This window comes from Ursus arctos, unplaced genomic scaffold (assembly GCF_023065955.2).
Source record: "Ursus arctos isolate Adak ecotype North America unplaced genomic scaffold, UrsArc2.0 scaffold_23, whole genome shotgun sequence".
In the NCBI taxonomy this organism is placed as follows: Eukaryota; Metazoa; Chordata; class Mammalia; order Carnivora; family Ursidae; genus Ursus; species Ursus arctos.
The window spans coordinates 32984880-32998011 of NW_026622908.1; the positions used below are offsets into that span (position 1 = coordinate 32984880).

The 13132-nt window shown below is 39.0% G+C and overlaps 1 protein-coding gene across 1 annotated transcript; it reads right to left on the reverse strand.

Annotated features, from left to right (window-relative positions):
* Nucleotides 1-7548: 7548 nt before the first annotated feature.
* LOC113249261 (olfactory receptor 4C45-like) lies at nt 7549-8472 on the reverse strand. The gene has a single exon (XM_026490771.3). The coding sequence runs from the start codon at nt 8467-8469 to the stop codon at nt 7549-7551; it is 921 nt and encodes a 306-aa protein (XP_026346556.3). The 5' UTR covers nt 8470-8472.
* Between the last annotated feature and the right edge of the window lie 4660 nt (nt 8473-13132).

Genomic DNA, 13132 nt, shown 5'->3' on the forward strand with positions numbered 1-13132 from the left:
CGGTTTGCTGTGCCTCTTCTGAGAGTCAGAGCAGCAGCGGCCGAATCTCAGCCTCTGTCACAAAACTGAGGGATCACGGACTGTTCTCCACTGATTTCTGGCCACTTTAACTCTGCTTCTGTTGGTGCTGCTCAACCCTGCAGCGTCCCGGGATGTGCGCCCCACAATCGATGTCCCAGCCCTCACTTCCTGGGCCAGCGCGTCTCTGTCCTTTGTGTTTCTAACACCGCCAGCCGCCAGCCGTCCCCGCGCTCGGAGCTCCCGGTCTCAGTCTGTTTCCAGTGAGCTCACCGGAGCTCCATTTCAGTCTGGTGGCGCGCGTTCCTGGCTCACGGTCTCAGTCTACTGTCTCGGGGTGCCGACCGCGAGTCCGCCCGCTCCCCCGTGCAAGTGGCTACCGCTTCCTGGCGCCCGAACACGGAGGCTCCCTCCCCCTTCCATTTATCTTCTGATATCTGTGCACGGTTTCACGGCTCCCCGCTTCGTACCTCAATACTCAGCGCTGGAGATGTTCATTTGTAGAGATCCAGATGTATCTTCCTGCGTCTCAGGCTGATTCCGTGGATGTTCAGGCTGGTCTGGTACCTATCCAACTCGACTCAGGGGACCGGCTGAAAAAGGGGTCCCCTACTCCTCCGCCATCTTAACTCCCTCTCCCAAATCTGGTCTTCAAAGAAGGACCAAGTCCCTGGAAATTAATATTAGAAAGCTCATTAATATGATGGATTTTCCTTTTAATAGGCCAATGGAGAAAAACTGTATGATTCTCTCAGTATGTTGTGGTAAAGTATTTTATTTCAGCTCTCAAAGCTATCCTGCCAGTGATTACAAATCTTTTAAGATCCTGGAGATGATTCAAAACAAGAAGGTTCTGGCAAGCCATGTTTTAGGAACTTTTGTTATCTATTTTATCCGTCACTTAATGAGTGGGGAAGTGTCCCATTCCAACACACCCCAACTCAGAGTGCCTTTGCTAAGTTTTTTATCACCAAATTTCTTCAGCCTCTTCCAAGTTTCCCCTAATTTCAGCATCTTTCCATCATCACATGGAGTCGGTAGAGTGGTCCATGGTGCTCATAGTGTTTAGACACACAATCCCTAGAGGGCTGCACATTGGAGAAGTGTTTTTCTCAGGATGCCATCAAGTGGTCTATGTCTGGCACTTCAATCTTTGTATCTTAAGGTTGATAAATCATACTGATTGGAGGAGAAGTGTTATACTCAACTAAATGAGAACATACACTACACTCTATTTAGAAGTTTTGAAATGTCATAGAACTGTGTGTATGTGTGTTTATAATGGGCATGAAACTAGCCCTGCAGAAATGGGCCATGCTTCTATGAACTCTCATTTTCACCCAAGAGCAGAGGACTTAATATAGTCAAGTCTGTTTTTCTAATCTTATCTTGTGACTTCAGTTTAAAATAGTTCTGTCCATGATGGAAACACCTTCTCTTAGTTGTGGCATCCTTTTTCCCAAAAGGTAATTCCTGAAGGCTTAAGCACCCTGCCTCCTGAGCTTGATGGGATGGGCCCACCTGTTCCTTACTTTGATTGGTTATGTTCTAGCTCTTTGCTGTAGATGAAACTCATCTCATCTAGTCCTCAGCATAAATCACATACACTGTCCCACTGAAAACTGTGAATGTGAGACAGAAGGTGCCAACTCAGCTCCATTATATGCTGTCATATGATTTAGTTGATGAGAGAACTACATGTCTATTCCTTTTCCAGCAAGGATTTTCCATCCTATGCTTTCTTTCACCTTCCTTTTGGCTCAGCACAAACTTTGGAGTCATGCTGATCCTTGTCACTCTCTCTCCCCTCCCCTCTCCCCCTCATTTCATAGCTGTTCCATGAGCAAATCTTCTTAGCTCAACTTCAAAATATGCCACATTGTGAAGAGCTTCAGTTGCAGATATGATGGAGTAAGCACAGTCTATCGTCTCCCTCCCACAGAGATGCAGCTATGAACCCAGGACAGAATACATGGAGAAGCCCTCTGAACACTTTGAAGAGTTAATGATAGCAGGCACATTTGGAAGGAGTTCAGATTTGAAGGTTTAGCTTTTTTTGTTTTTTTCCCCTGCTCCTCTTATCACTTGTTCTGGACTCAAAAGTCATCCAGACCTGGATTTAAGCATTGTGTAATGTAGGAAGATCTCCAGGAGAACCTTTCTTGTGTTGGTCAGACAAGTAGGCCAGAGAATGAAGGGGTGGATGTCTCCCTTTCCTTTCCTTTCCTTTCCTTTCCTTTCCTTTCCTTTCCTTTCCTTTCCTTTCCTTTCTTTCTCTTTCTTTCTCTCTCTCTCTCTCTCTCTCTCTCTTTCTCTTTCTTTCCTTTCTTTCTTCATCCTCTCATAGACCCCAGTCCGTCTTGTGGCAGAGAAGCAGTGACAAGGGCAGCAATGGTGGTGGGACAGGTACCTTAAACTTTCAGGGAGAGAGATTTTTTTAAATTTGACTATTGGAGCTGTGATCTCATGAGCCCGGGACAAATCTTTTTATTCTTTGTTCTCCTGAATCTTGGCCATTGATACAGACTCACTTGTGGAGAGTGAGCAGCATAACAAGAAAACTAAAGCCATATTTCCAGATCCAAAAAGAAGCAGGGAGATCAAAGAAAGGAGAGCACTCAGAGTCACCCCATTAAGTTGTGTATGAATTCCAGGGCTCCTTGCCTCAGAGCTGTGAAAGTGTGAATCTGAGCTCAAACAGCAACCAAGGTCTTTGAGAATGGCATTACAGGACAGACCACCACTCAAGTTCTGGACTGGCTACTGGGTGGCATACATGTGGGCAAGAGCTGAAGAACACTGCAAAGAATGTGCTGACTGAACTGACTTTGGAATCACAGCCCACAGAAGATGGGTTGGATATTTCAACCTGAAACTAGCAAGATTAATTGCCTGCTAAAATTAAAAAGTCAACATTCTCAATTTTAAAAATATCAGGTATCCTTACATAATAATCAAAATATCCAGGATACAATCCAACATTACTCAATATACAGAGAAGCAGAAAATCTCAACCTGGAAGGAAAAAAACAATGATGAGCAGACGCAGTGACACAGATATTGGAATTTTCAGACAAAGACCTTAAAGCAACCATTATAATCATGATCCTATCAGTAAGGGTGAGCATACTTGAAACAAATGGAACATGAGGAAGTGTCAGCAAAGAAACAGAGATTACTAAAAAGAATGCAGTTGAAAATTGTATACTGAAAGATTCAATGGCCAAAAGGAAGAATTCACTGGCTGGGCTCAGTGGCACAGTATGAACATAAGAGAAAGGTGAAATTGAAGATACATCAATAGAAATTATCCAGTGTGACCACAGAAGAAAAAAATATTTACAAAAACTGGACAGAGTCTCAGGGACTTGTGAGACAATATCCAAATGTCTAACATTTATAGACATGTCTAATGTCTAATAACATGTTATTAGAGTCTCAGCAAGAGGAGAAGGAATGTGGCTTAGAAAGGAATTTAAATCCCTGGGTGTTATACACAAAGAATCATGGAACACTACATCAAAACTAATGATGTACTGTATGGCGACTTACATAATAAAAGAAACTTTAAAAAAAAGGAAGTAAAAAATAATGGCTGAAAACTCCCATATTTGGTGAAATATATACATTTACAGCTTCAGGAAGCTCAGCAAATCTCAAAAGGGGTGAACTTAAATCCACCTGAGACACATCATAATCAGAAAATTAAAGGCAAAGAAAATCTTTAATTGATAAAGTAGGACATCTGTAAAACTACAAAGCAGTTCAAGAAGTAGAACATTTCTAGCCCTCACAGAATCCCTTCTATCTCTTTCCAATCATGCCTCTTTCTCTTCCCTTAAAGGTCAACACTAGGGTGACTTTTGTGATATAACGTCTTTGATTTTCTCCATACTTTTATACATTTACCACCTATGTACACATCCCTAGGTTGTCCTCTTTTACATTTTAAATAATGCAGTCATATGCAGTCATTGTGTCTGGATTCTTTGGCTCACCATTGTGTTTGTGAGATCCATTCATGTTGTGACATCTGTCATTCACTTATTTTCATTCTGTTAGTCTGTTGTATAAATATACCAACATATTTTACGCATTCTATTAATTATGGACATTTAAATTGCCAGTTTTATGGTATTACATATAGCTCTGTTAAGAGTCTTGCTGATTTGTCTTCCAGTGCACAGTTGCATATCTTTCTCTTGGGTTTATACCTAGGAATAGGTTTTCTGGTTTATAGGTTATAGGTACGTTTATTTATATCCAGTGTATACTTGAAAATCATTGTACATTTGCACCAGCAGCATATGAGAGATACCATTCCTCAGAATCGACAATAAACACATGGTATCATCCATCCTTTTAATTTTGGGCGTGTAGGGGAAGCATGGCTGTGGTGTTTTGTTGTGGTTCTGTATCCTATTTCTCAGATGTGAAAGACGGGAGCCCTACCCCATTAGATGTTTACTGGCCATTTGGTATCTTTGCTGAAGTGTTGTTCTCATCTTATGTGGTTGTTTTTATCTTATTGATTTTTAAGAGTTCTTCATATTTTCTACATCAGTCCTGGTTCTGAGAAGCAGAACGTATGACAGACCTGTGCTTAGAGCACACCTCTGACAGGTTGACAGCATCTGATAAATGTTGGTGCCTTTCCCTGCCAATGGGCAACAGAAGAAGAAAGTCTGGAAATAGTATAATCTCCCCAATTTTAAATACTGTTGAAAACATGCTTGTGGAGTAAAAACAGAAGAATTGCATTGGAGAATTTTATTCCACAGCTTATTATAACATTGCTACTTGCAAGTTACTTGAAAATACAGTTTTTCACCTGTCGTGAACTTTCTTCCCCCAGCAAAGTTTTTTTTTTCTTTCTTTTTTAATGGACGACTGCAGGATGAGCACATAATCATATCAAAAATATTTGTTATTTATAAGGGGAAAGTACTGCTATGTAAGCCTCAGTTCATTCCTTTATGTACAAACTATTGCCAATGGAGGAGAAAATAATTTCAAAGAAATTTCCTGTTATGTGGGAATCAAACATTCATGGAGTTACAAATTACTGACTAGTCAGTAGCTGGTTCTTTGCAGACTTGTACATTTTTAGCCTGGCCATTCTGTGAAGGCAAGTCTAGCTACAGATTGGTTCAAAGAATGAAGGTGAAAGGGTTTGAAGAAGAAAATTCCAAAGATTAGAGAGAAATGTAAAAACTTTAGTTTGTTGTCTGGTTATAGTAAGCAGCTTCACAGTGGGCTTGGTAATGAGGAAAGGCTTTGGGTCGGACAGGCTTAGATTTGAATTCTGGTGCAGGCAAATTGTAGCACATTGATCTTGAGCTATATAATTAACCTCTCCAACCGATTGTTTCCTAATTCATGTAATGGGGAAGTCAGTGTCCTTGGAGTTACTGGGCTGTAGTAAGAATCAAATAACAAAAAATGTGACTACAAAGTACTTTGCACCTTGTAAACAGTCAAAAAGAAAAAAACCCACCCACAACCCTGTCACAATTATTTACACTAGCATTCTTTTATTGATTGTCACACAATTCCATTTGGAGTGTCCCCATTATGTTCAAATAGGGAAATGTTTAAACCGAGGTAAGTTCCCCAGGTTGAGACTTACATTAATGAAAGAAATATGGACAGAAGTGTACCGCCTCCAACACATATAAATGAGCGCGCAGGTCAGGACATTGTCCACAGAAGGTGCTCGACAAACTGTCATCATCAGTATCATGAGCATCGTCATCCTTATTTTTACATTATCTTTTTCATCCCATATTTCTTGGGAACTCCAGCTGGATCTTTAAAGGAAAGTTTGATATTTTAGACACACTGTTGCTTGTATAGATTTAGAAGATGGTCACTCAGGAAATTATAGGAAAACATCTTTTTTTTTTAGAATTTATTATTGAAGTGTTAGTGACATACAATGTTTTGTTAGTTTCAGGTGTACCACATAGTGATTCGATAGTTTTATACATTATTCCGTGCTCACCAAGATAAGTGTGGGCACCTGTCTGTCACCATGAAACAGTATTACAATATTATTGACTATATTCCTTATGCTATACTTTTTAATCCCTTGACTTATTTATTTTATAACAAAGTTTGATGTTTTAATCCACTTTACGTATTTCACCTTTCCCCACACAACCACCTCTGGTGACCGCCATTGGCAACCACCACTTTGTTCTGTTACTTAAGAGTCTGTTTGTTTTGGTAAACATTTATTTTTAAAAGGCCTTTATGTAGAGTGAGATCTAACCTGATATAAAGTCCTGAGAACATGAGAAATGTCAGCATCACAGGATATTTGAATGCCCGGTTGTGAAATCACCTTCTGAAGACAAGTTTCTGAGCTCTTCCTCAGGAATCCCAAGCCCTGTACAGAGAGGTCTGTTGGTCTCTGGCACTGGGCTCTCCCTATTCCTCCTTTGGGAGCAGCAGAAGGGGATCCATCATTAGTGAGAGCTTTTGAAATAAGTTCTGCTCAGCTATCTCACCGTTACTCCAAAATCTCCTCCATTTATTACTGCAGAGATGATGAAGGGCATTTGTATCCCAGACTAGAGAGTTGGAGGTGGGCTAGCTTTTAGTGTCCAGAGATCTGCTCGTAGGTCCTATTAGTTTCATTGCCGAGATAGTAACTTACCACTCTGAGGTCCCCACTCATATGCAGATGCCATTTATCACTTATTTTGAAGTGAAGTGAGGCTGGCACTGATGTTTGATCCTCCTCTAATCCTGGTTAGTGAATGATGGTTAGTAGTGGTGTTCTTGGGCTCCTCTTGTCAGTAACTGTTGTCCCTGGCATATTTTCTGTGCTGGTGACAAAGCTGAAGGGTATAACCATGTCTGAGCAATTTCCTTAATTTTTAGCCGATTCATTTTTTCAATCTAAATCATTTAATTCCCACAATTTAAGAGAGTATGCAATTATATTTCCATTTTACAGACTAAAAAATCAGTAGAGAGATGAAGCACAATGCTTACTTTGAGAAGGTTAATTAGATCAGGAGACAAAATGAGAAATCAAACCTATTTGATCCAGAGCTCTTAGCCCTGACTTCAAATCATTTGACTCTGACTTTCTCCTTGAATTTCATTATTTAAATGTTAGGAATTCTTTTCTGTAATCCAGATCCATGGTCATCGTTATAACTTTTGTGGCTCCTTGCTACTTGTCCTCATGAGTCCTTCTATGCCATAAAAAATACTAAAGATTATATATTATGAATGCATTGGTATAAGAATGACTGTACTCCAAGTTGGATTTGGATTGTATTCATTTTTTCCTTCTTATTTAAAGGAAATTAACCATTTCGTATGCTCCTAAAATTATTGTGGGTCTAGGCACCGTGCCTTAATGGGTGTGTTGACCCTGCCCATACTATATATGCCCCTGAAGAAAAGTGATCCAGACAGGATAATTGACTGTCCCAAGTTTAATCAACTAAGAAGGGGAATAAATCTCTCTACATTATCACTAGATATTTTTATGTAAATATCTAATCGCAAGATTCATTTATCACGAGTTTTCATTATTTGCCTCCAGAGTTTCTTCATGACATTTTTCACTTCTGCATTTCTGAGGGTGTAGATTAAAGGGTTCAACATGGGAGTTACTAGGGTACAAAACACAGTCACAGCTTTGTCAGCAGGGAAAGAGGTCATGGGTCTCAGGTACAGGAATGAACAAGGTACAAAGAATAAGATGACAACAGTGACATGAGAAGCACAGGTAGACAGGGCTTTGTGACGCCCTTCAGAGCTATGGGTCCTCAGAGAGCACAGGATGACAATGTAGGAAGCAAGCAGCATAGAGAAAATGAGCAAACATAGTGACCCACTGTTGGCAGCAATCAGGGGCCCCAAAGTGTGAGTGTCTGTACAGGCTAGTTCCAGGAGAGAGATTAAATCACACATAAAATGGTCAATGACATTGGGGCCACAGAATGGTAACTGCACCATGAACAAAACCTGGATCCCTCCATGAAGAAAGCCTATAATCCCAGCCATTCCCAGCAAGAGAGCACAGACAGTTGGGCTCATGATGGTCATGTAATGCAAAGGCTTACAGATGGCTACATAGCGGTCATAGGCCATGGCAATTAATAAGATGATCTCAACTCCACCAAAGAAATGTTCAGTAAAGAGCTGAATCATGCAGCCATTGAAGGATATGGTGTTCTTGTCAGAGATCAAGTCAAAGATCATTTTGGGTGCTATGGAAGAAGAGTAGAAACCATCTATAATGGACAAGTGGGATAGAAAAAAGTACATGGGAGAACCCAGGGCTGGGCTGATGAAGATGGTGACTGAGATGAGCAGGTTACTGGCCAGTGTGATCAAGTAGGCGATTAAAAACACAGCAGATAAGACTTTCTGCAGTTCTGGGTTCTGGGTCAAGCCCAGCAGAATGAATTCTGTTACATTGTTCATCCTTTCCACAGAGTCAGCTTGGGTTATGTTCCATCGGGAAAGATCACATGTTTCATCTGGAGAGATCACAGAATTTCTGAGTAGCGTTTTTAATTCAACACTGAAATCTTCCATCACTTCTTTAGTCCTGGCGTCTAGAATTAATGGAACCATACTTTCCACTCACCTCAACCACTTTCGAAATAGTTATAAAAAGGGATAGAATGAGGTTAAGTTTTCTTATTCATATAATTTGAATAGTGACAGAAATAGAATAAAAGCAAGGTGTTATTACGATTATGGACTTTTGATTGACTTCTAATCTCTGGCTGTAAAACGTTGCAGATGGATTTCTTTCAGTATTTTTTGGGATAAATTTCATTAATAACAATTATTTTGAGGTTATATATGCCCATTGGCATGAATATTTATATGTGTAGGAACATAGTATTCTTTAAAATGTCATCTGTATATCAGATAGGAAAATGCCATCCTTAATATTTCTATACCAGCAGTGTTCTTTGAGCTGGGATCCCTTTTTGTCAAATTAATGCACATACACAGAGACAGAGCTGAAGATGGAGTGATTCCTCCTTCGAATGCCAATGGACTGTCTTTCCAACAGCTCTTTGAGCCACATTCACTAGGCTGCCCTGGATGTTGTATCTGGCTCCACATGACTAATATACACGCTTCTCACATCTTTGGATGCAAATATTTAAGTGGTACAAAGTTCCCTGAAAACTCCTCAGTATTTATTAAATGAATTTTCTGTGCAAATGATCTTTCTTCACATATAGAGTAATGTTTTGAAAAGATTTATAATCCTAGTCACATTTTACAAATGGAATTAAATGAGTCATGGAATTTCCCCAAATTTCTTATTATTGAGACAGATATGTTTTGTAAGATAATATAAGTTTTTCTTTTGACACTGAGTTTAATGTCAAGATGAACTTCAAGTTTCATTGCTAATTGATGGAAAAATTGAATATACGAAGAATATATATTTTTTTTGAATGATCTGTACATGGATTTTAATAGTTAGTACATGTTCCAAAAGATCATAGAATATTTTATTGCGTCTCCCCCTTTCTCCTTTCCCTAAATACATAACGATATATTTTTCCTCAAAACGTTCTGGACACAGAAGTCAGCATCATGACCTTTTAGCTTCAATAAAGGTGAGAAAAGATATCTTTTGTTTTCCAGAAAGCTCAGTCTCTTTAGTTGTTTCTTCTCTATCTGTGGCTGCCATAGGTGGCAACCATGTGCTTCATCATCCTTACTAGGTTTAATCCACAAATTCTGACTTCGGTGTGGCACATGGAAGTAATGAAAAGGGGAAACAATTTCAAATTATCACATGTAGAAACCTATTGAAGCAGTCTACTTCTTCATACCTGTTAACTACAATGTTATACAATTGACCTTAGTAGTTATCAACAGCATCTTCTGTAGGAAACTTATAGATCATGTTTGACTGGTATTTTCTTAAGTTTTATTTATTTATTTATTTGTGTGTGTGTGAGAGAGAAAGCTTGAGATATAAGCAGGGGGGAGGAGTAGAGGGAGAAACAGACTCCCTGTTGAGCAGGATGCCCACTACAGGACTTGATCCCAGGACTCTGGGATCATGACCTGAGCCAAAGGCAGATGCTTAAGCAACTGAGCCACCAAGGGGCCATCTACTGGTATTTTCATGTCATTATGTTCATTTTTTAGAGAAAAATATTACCTTCAGTTCACAGCATCCAGCTGTTAAAACTATTTGGTGAAGATAATTTATGTAAAATAACTTAATCTGCTTAAGTTTGGGAAAAAAGATTTAGTTATTACTGACCTGTGTCTAGTTGATTGTGGATTCCACTGTTTGTAGATTGCACCCAGGCCTGGTTTTCTTCCCTTGGGGGCATAGCGCCACAGCTGCAAATACACTCTGAACTAACAAGTGGGTCACTGGAATTCTCTCTCACACAGCTCTTCTAGTCTTGGTCATCGCAGTTTATTTTTGTTCCCATTATCGGTCTGAACTTACCCAGAATATGAGCTGTTTTAATTAGGAAACTTCAATACTCTGGGATTTAATTTCTACTCACTTTCTTGGCCTCTTTTGAGAGTACAGACACATCTTTGAAATACATATATTTTTCAGATTTCAGAACTAAATTTAAAGTAAAAAGAATGGGGAAAAAGAAAAGAACTTCACAAAAAAGCTAGTATATGGAACTGTAACATACAGAAGTGCATTGAATCCACTTGATTGGATACATTTTTTTTTTCAGATCCTGCCAAATTTATGTTTCCCAAGAAGTCCATGAGCAGTGTGGAGAGATTCTTTCATTCCTGCTTTTAACCCACTGAGCTTGGGTGCAGCGTCTCCCTTATGAGTCTTCAGCTTGTTGGAACATTCTCTGCCTCTGTCATTTTGTTAAATGTCCTGTAATTCTTTCTTCACAGACTCTAGAGAAATATTTAAATAGACATTTACAAAGTGCAGAATTTGCTAATGCGTTGACCTCTCAAGTCCTCAGAGGATTAGTAATTGGTCCTGTTGGAATCTTTGCTGGAAGCCTCAGCCACCATCTCTTGCTTACTCCCACTTGGCACCCACAACCATCATTAGAGGTCAGTTTTAGAAATGCAGTCAAGCTTTGGTTAAACATGTGTCTCTGGTTATAGTTTAGGGTGAGATTTTGTTCAGCTAAGTTGGAAAGCTTCCTGAAGGGCTTTGTTGCTCATTTTGACATTGTGGAGCCTGGCATAGGGTAGGAGGTGGTTTTAAGACATAGGTCAGAGTTCAGAGAATGGATTTCTCTCTGAAAATGTGATTGTTCTAAGTATATAGTTGTCCTGAGAATGGAAATGCCAGATTTCAAGGTTATGTGCCATGTTAGTCTGGGAAACTGACATTTTTATTAGTGGCTGACAAAGGAGACTCAGATGGCTGAATTCTCAGCTGCCAAAGATTGGGCATTTTATGAGTCATAGGTCTATCAAGTTCCTTTGACGTGTGTATCTAGATGAAAGATTATCATGATGTGTTTATGGGAATATAGCTTTTCTCTTTATCACACATAGAAGGAATTGTGGAGATTTAGAGTAGTGTTTCCACTTGATAGGTGTTGAGAAAATCACACTGAAACAAATATTATATGTAAAGACATTCAGAGGTAGAGGATGGAAACACTAGAGAAAGGAGGCTCCACTACAATCTTTTCTCCCTCAGCCTCTGAGGTGTTGAGGAGCTGGTTGAAAACCTGCACAGAATCACCTTGGAAAAATCAACCTTTACCTGTAAGGAAACTGCTACTCTGCTGAAATCCCAAACCAGAAATGGAAGTAGTACCTTCAGCCCTGTCCTTAATATTTAACAATTTTGCTCACTCACATTCTGTCCCTTTCCCATGTTTTTTTTTTAATTGTGGTAAAATACACATAATATAAAATTTGCCGTTTTAACCATTTCCACATGTACAGTTCAGTGATATTAGCTACATTCACATTGCTGTGCAAACATCATCACCAACCATCTCCAGAACTTTTTCATCTTTCCATACATAAAATCCATATCCTTTAAGCAATCCCTGCCATTTTTTCCTTCCCCCAGCTTCTGGAAAACACTTGTTTGCTTTCTGCTTCTTTGAGTTGGACTATTTTAAATATTTCATGGAAGTGGAATTATGCATTATTGCTTCTTCTAACGTTGGCTTCTTTTACTTAGTGTAATGCCCTAACGTTTCATCCATGTTGTCACATATGACAGGATTTCCTTCCTTTTCAAGGCTAAGAGTTTTCTATGTCTGTATATACTGTATTTCTTATTTTAAAGATAAGCATCTGTTGATGGACATTGAGGTTGTTTCCCCATCTTAACTATTGTGAATAATGCTGAAATGAACATAGGAGTGCAAAGAATTCCTTGAGATCCTGATTTCATTAGTTTTGGATAAATACCTGGATGTGGGACTGTAGGATCAAATGGTTTTCTATTTTAAATTTTTTGAGGAATCTCACCCTGTGTTCCATAGGATTTACATTCCTAGCATCAGTGAAGAAGGGTTCCCTTTCTCCAGATCCTCACTTAGTACTTCTTACGTCTTCTCTTTTTGATACTGGCCATTTTAACAGATGTGAAATGATATCTCATTGGGGTTTTGATTTGTATTTCCCTGATGATTAGTGATGTGGAGCATCTTTTCATTTATTGTTGGCCACTTGTGTATTTTCTTTGCGGTGATGTCTATTCAAGGCTTTTGCCTATTTTTAAATTGGGCTATTTTTACTATTGAGTTGTATGAGTTCTTTGCGTATTTTGGATACTAACTCAGTATTAAATATATGGTTTGCAAATATATTTTTCCCATTCCATAGGTTGCCTTTTCACTCTGTTAATTGTTACTTAGTTGTACAGGAGAGTTTTAGTCTGATGTAGTCCCATTTGTCTATTTATGTTTTTGTTGTCTGTTCTTTTGATGTCATATCCAAGATATCGTAGCCCAATCCAGTGTGGAGAAGATTTTCTGCTGTTTTCTTTTAAGAATTTTAGAGTTTCAGGGCTTCCATTTTAATTCCATTTTGAGTTGATTTTTTGAAGGTATAAGATAAGCATTCAATTCCATTCGTTTGCATGTGGATATCCAGTTTTCCCAGCACTACTTATTGAAGAAATTATTCTTTTCCC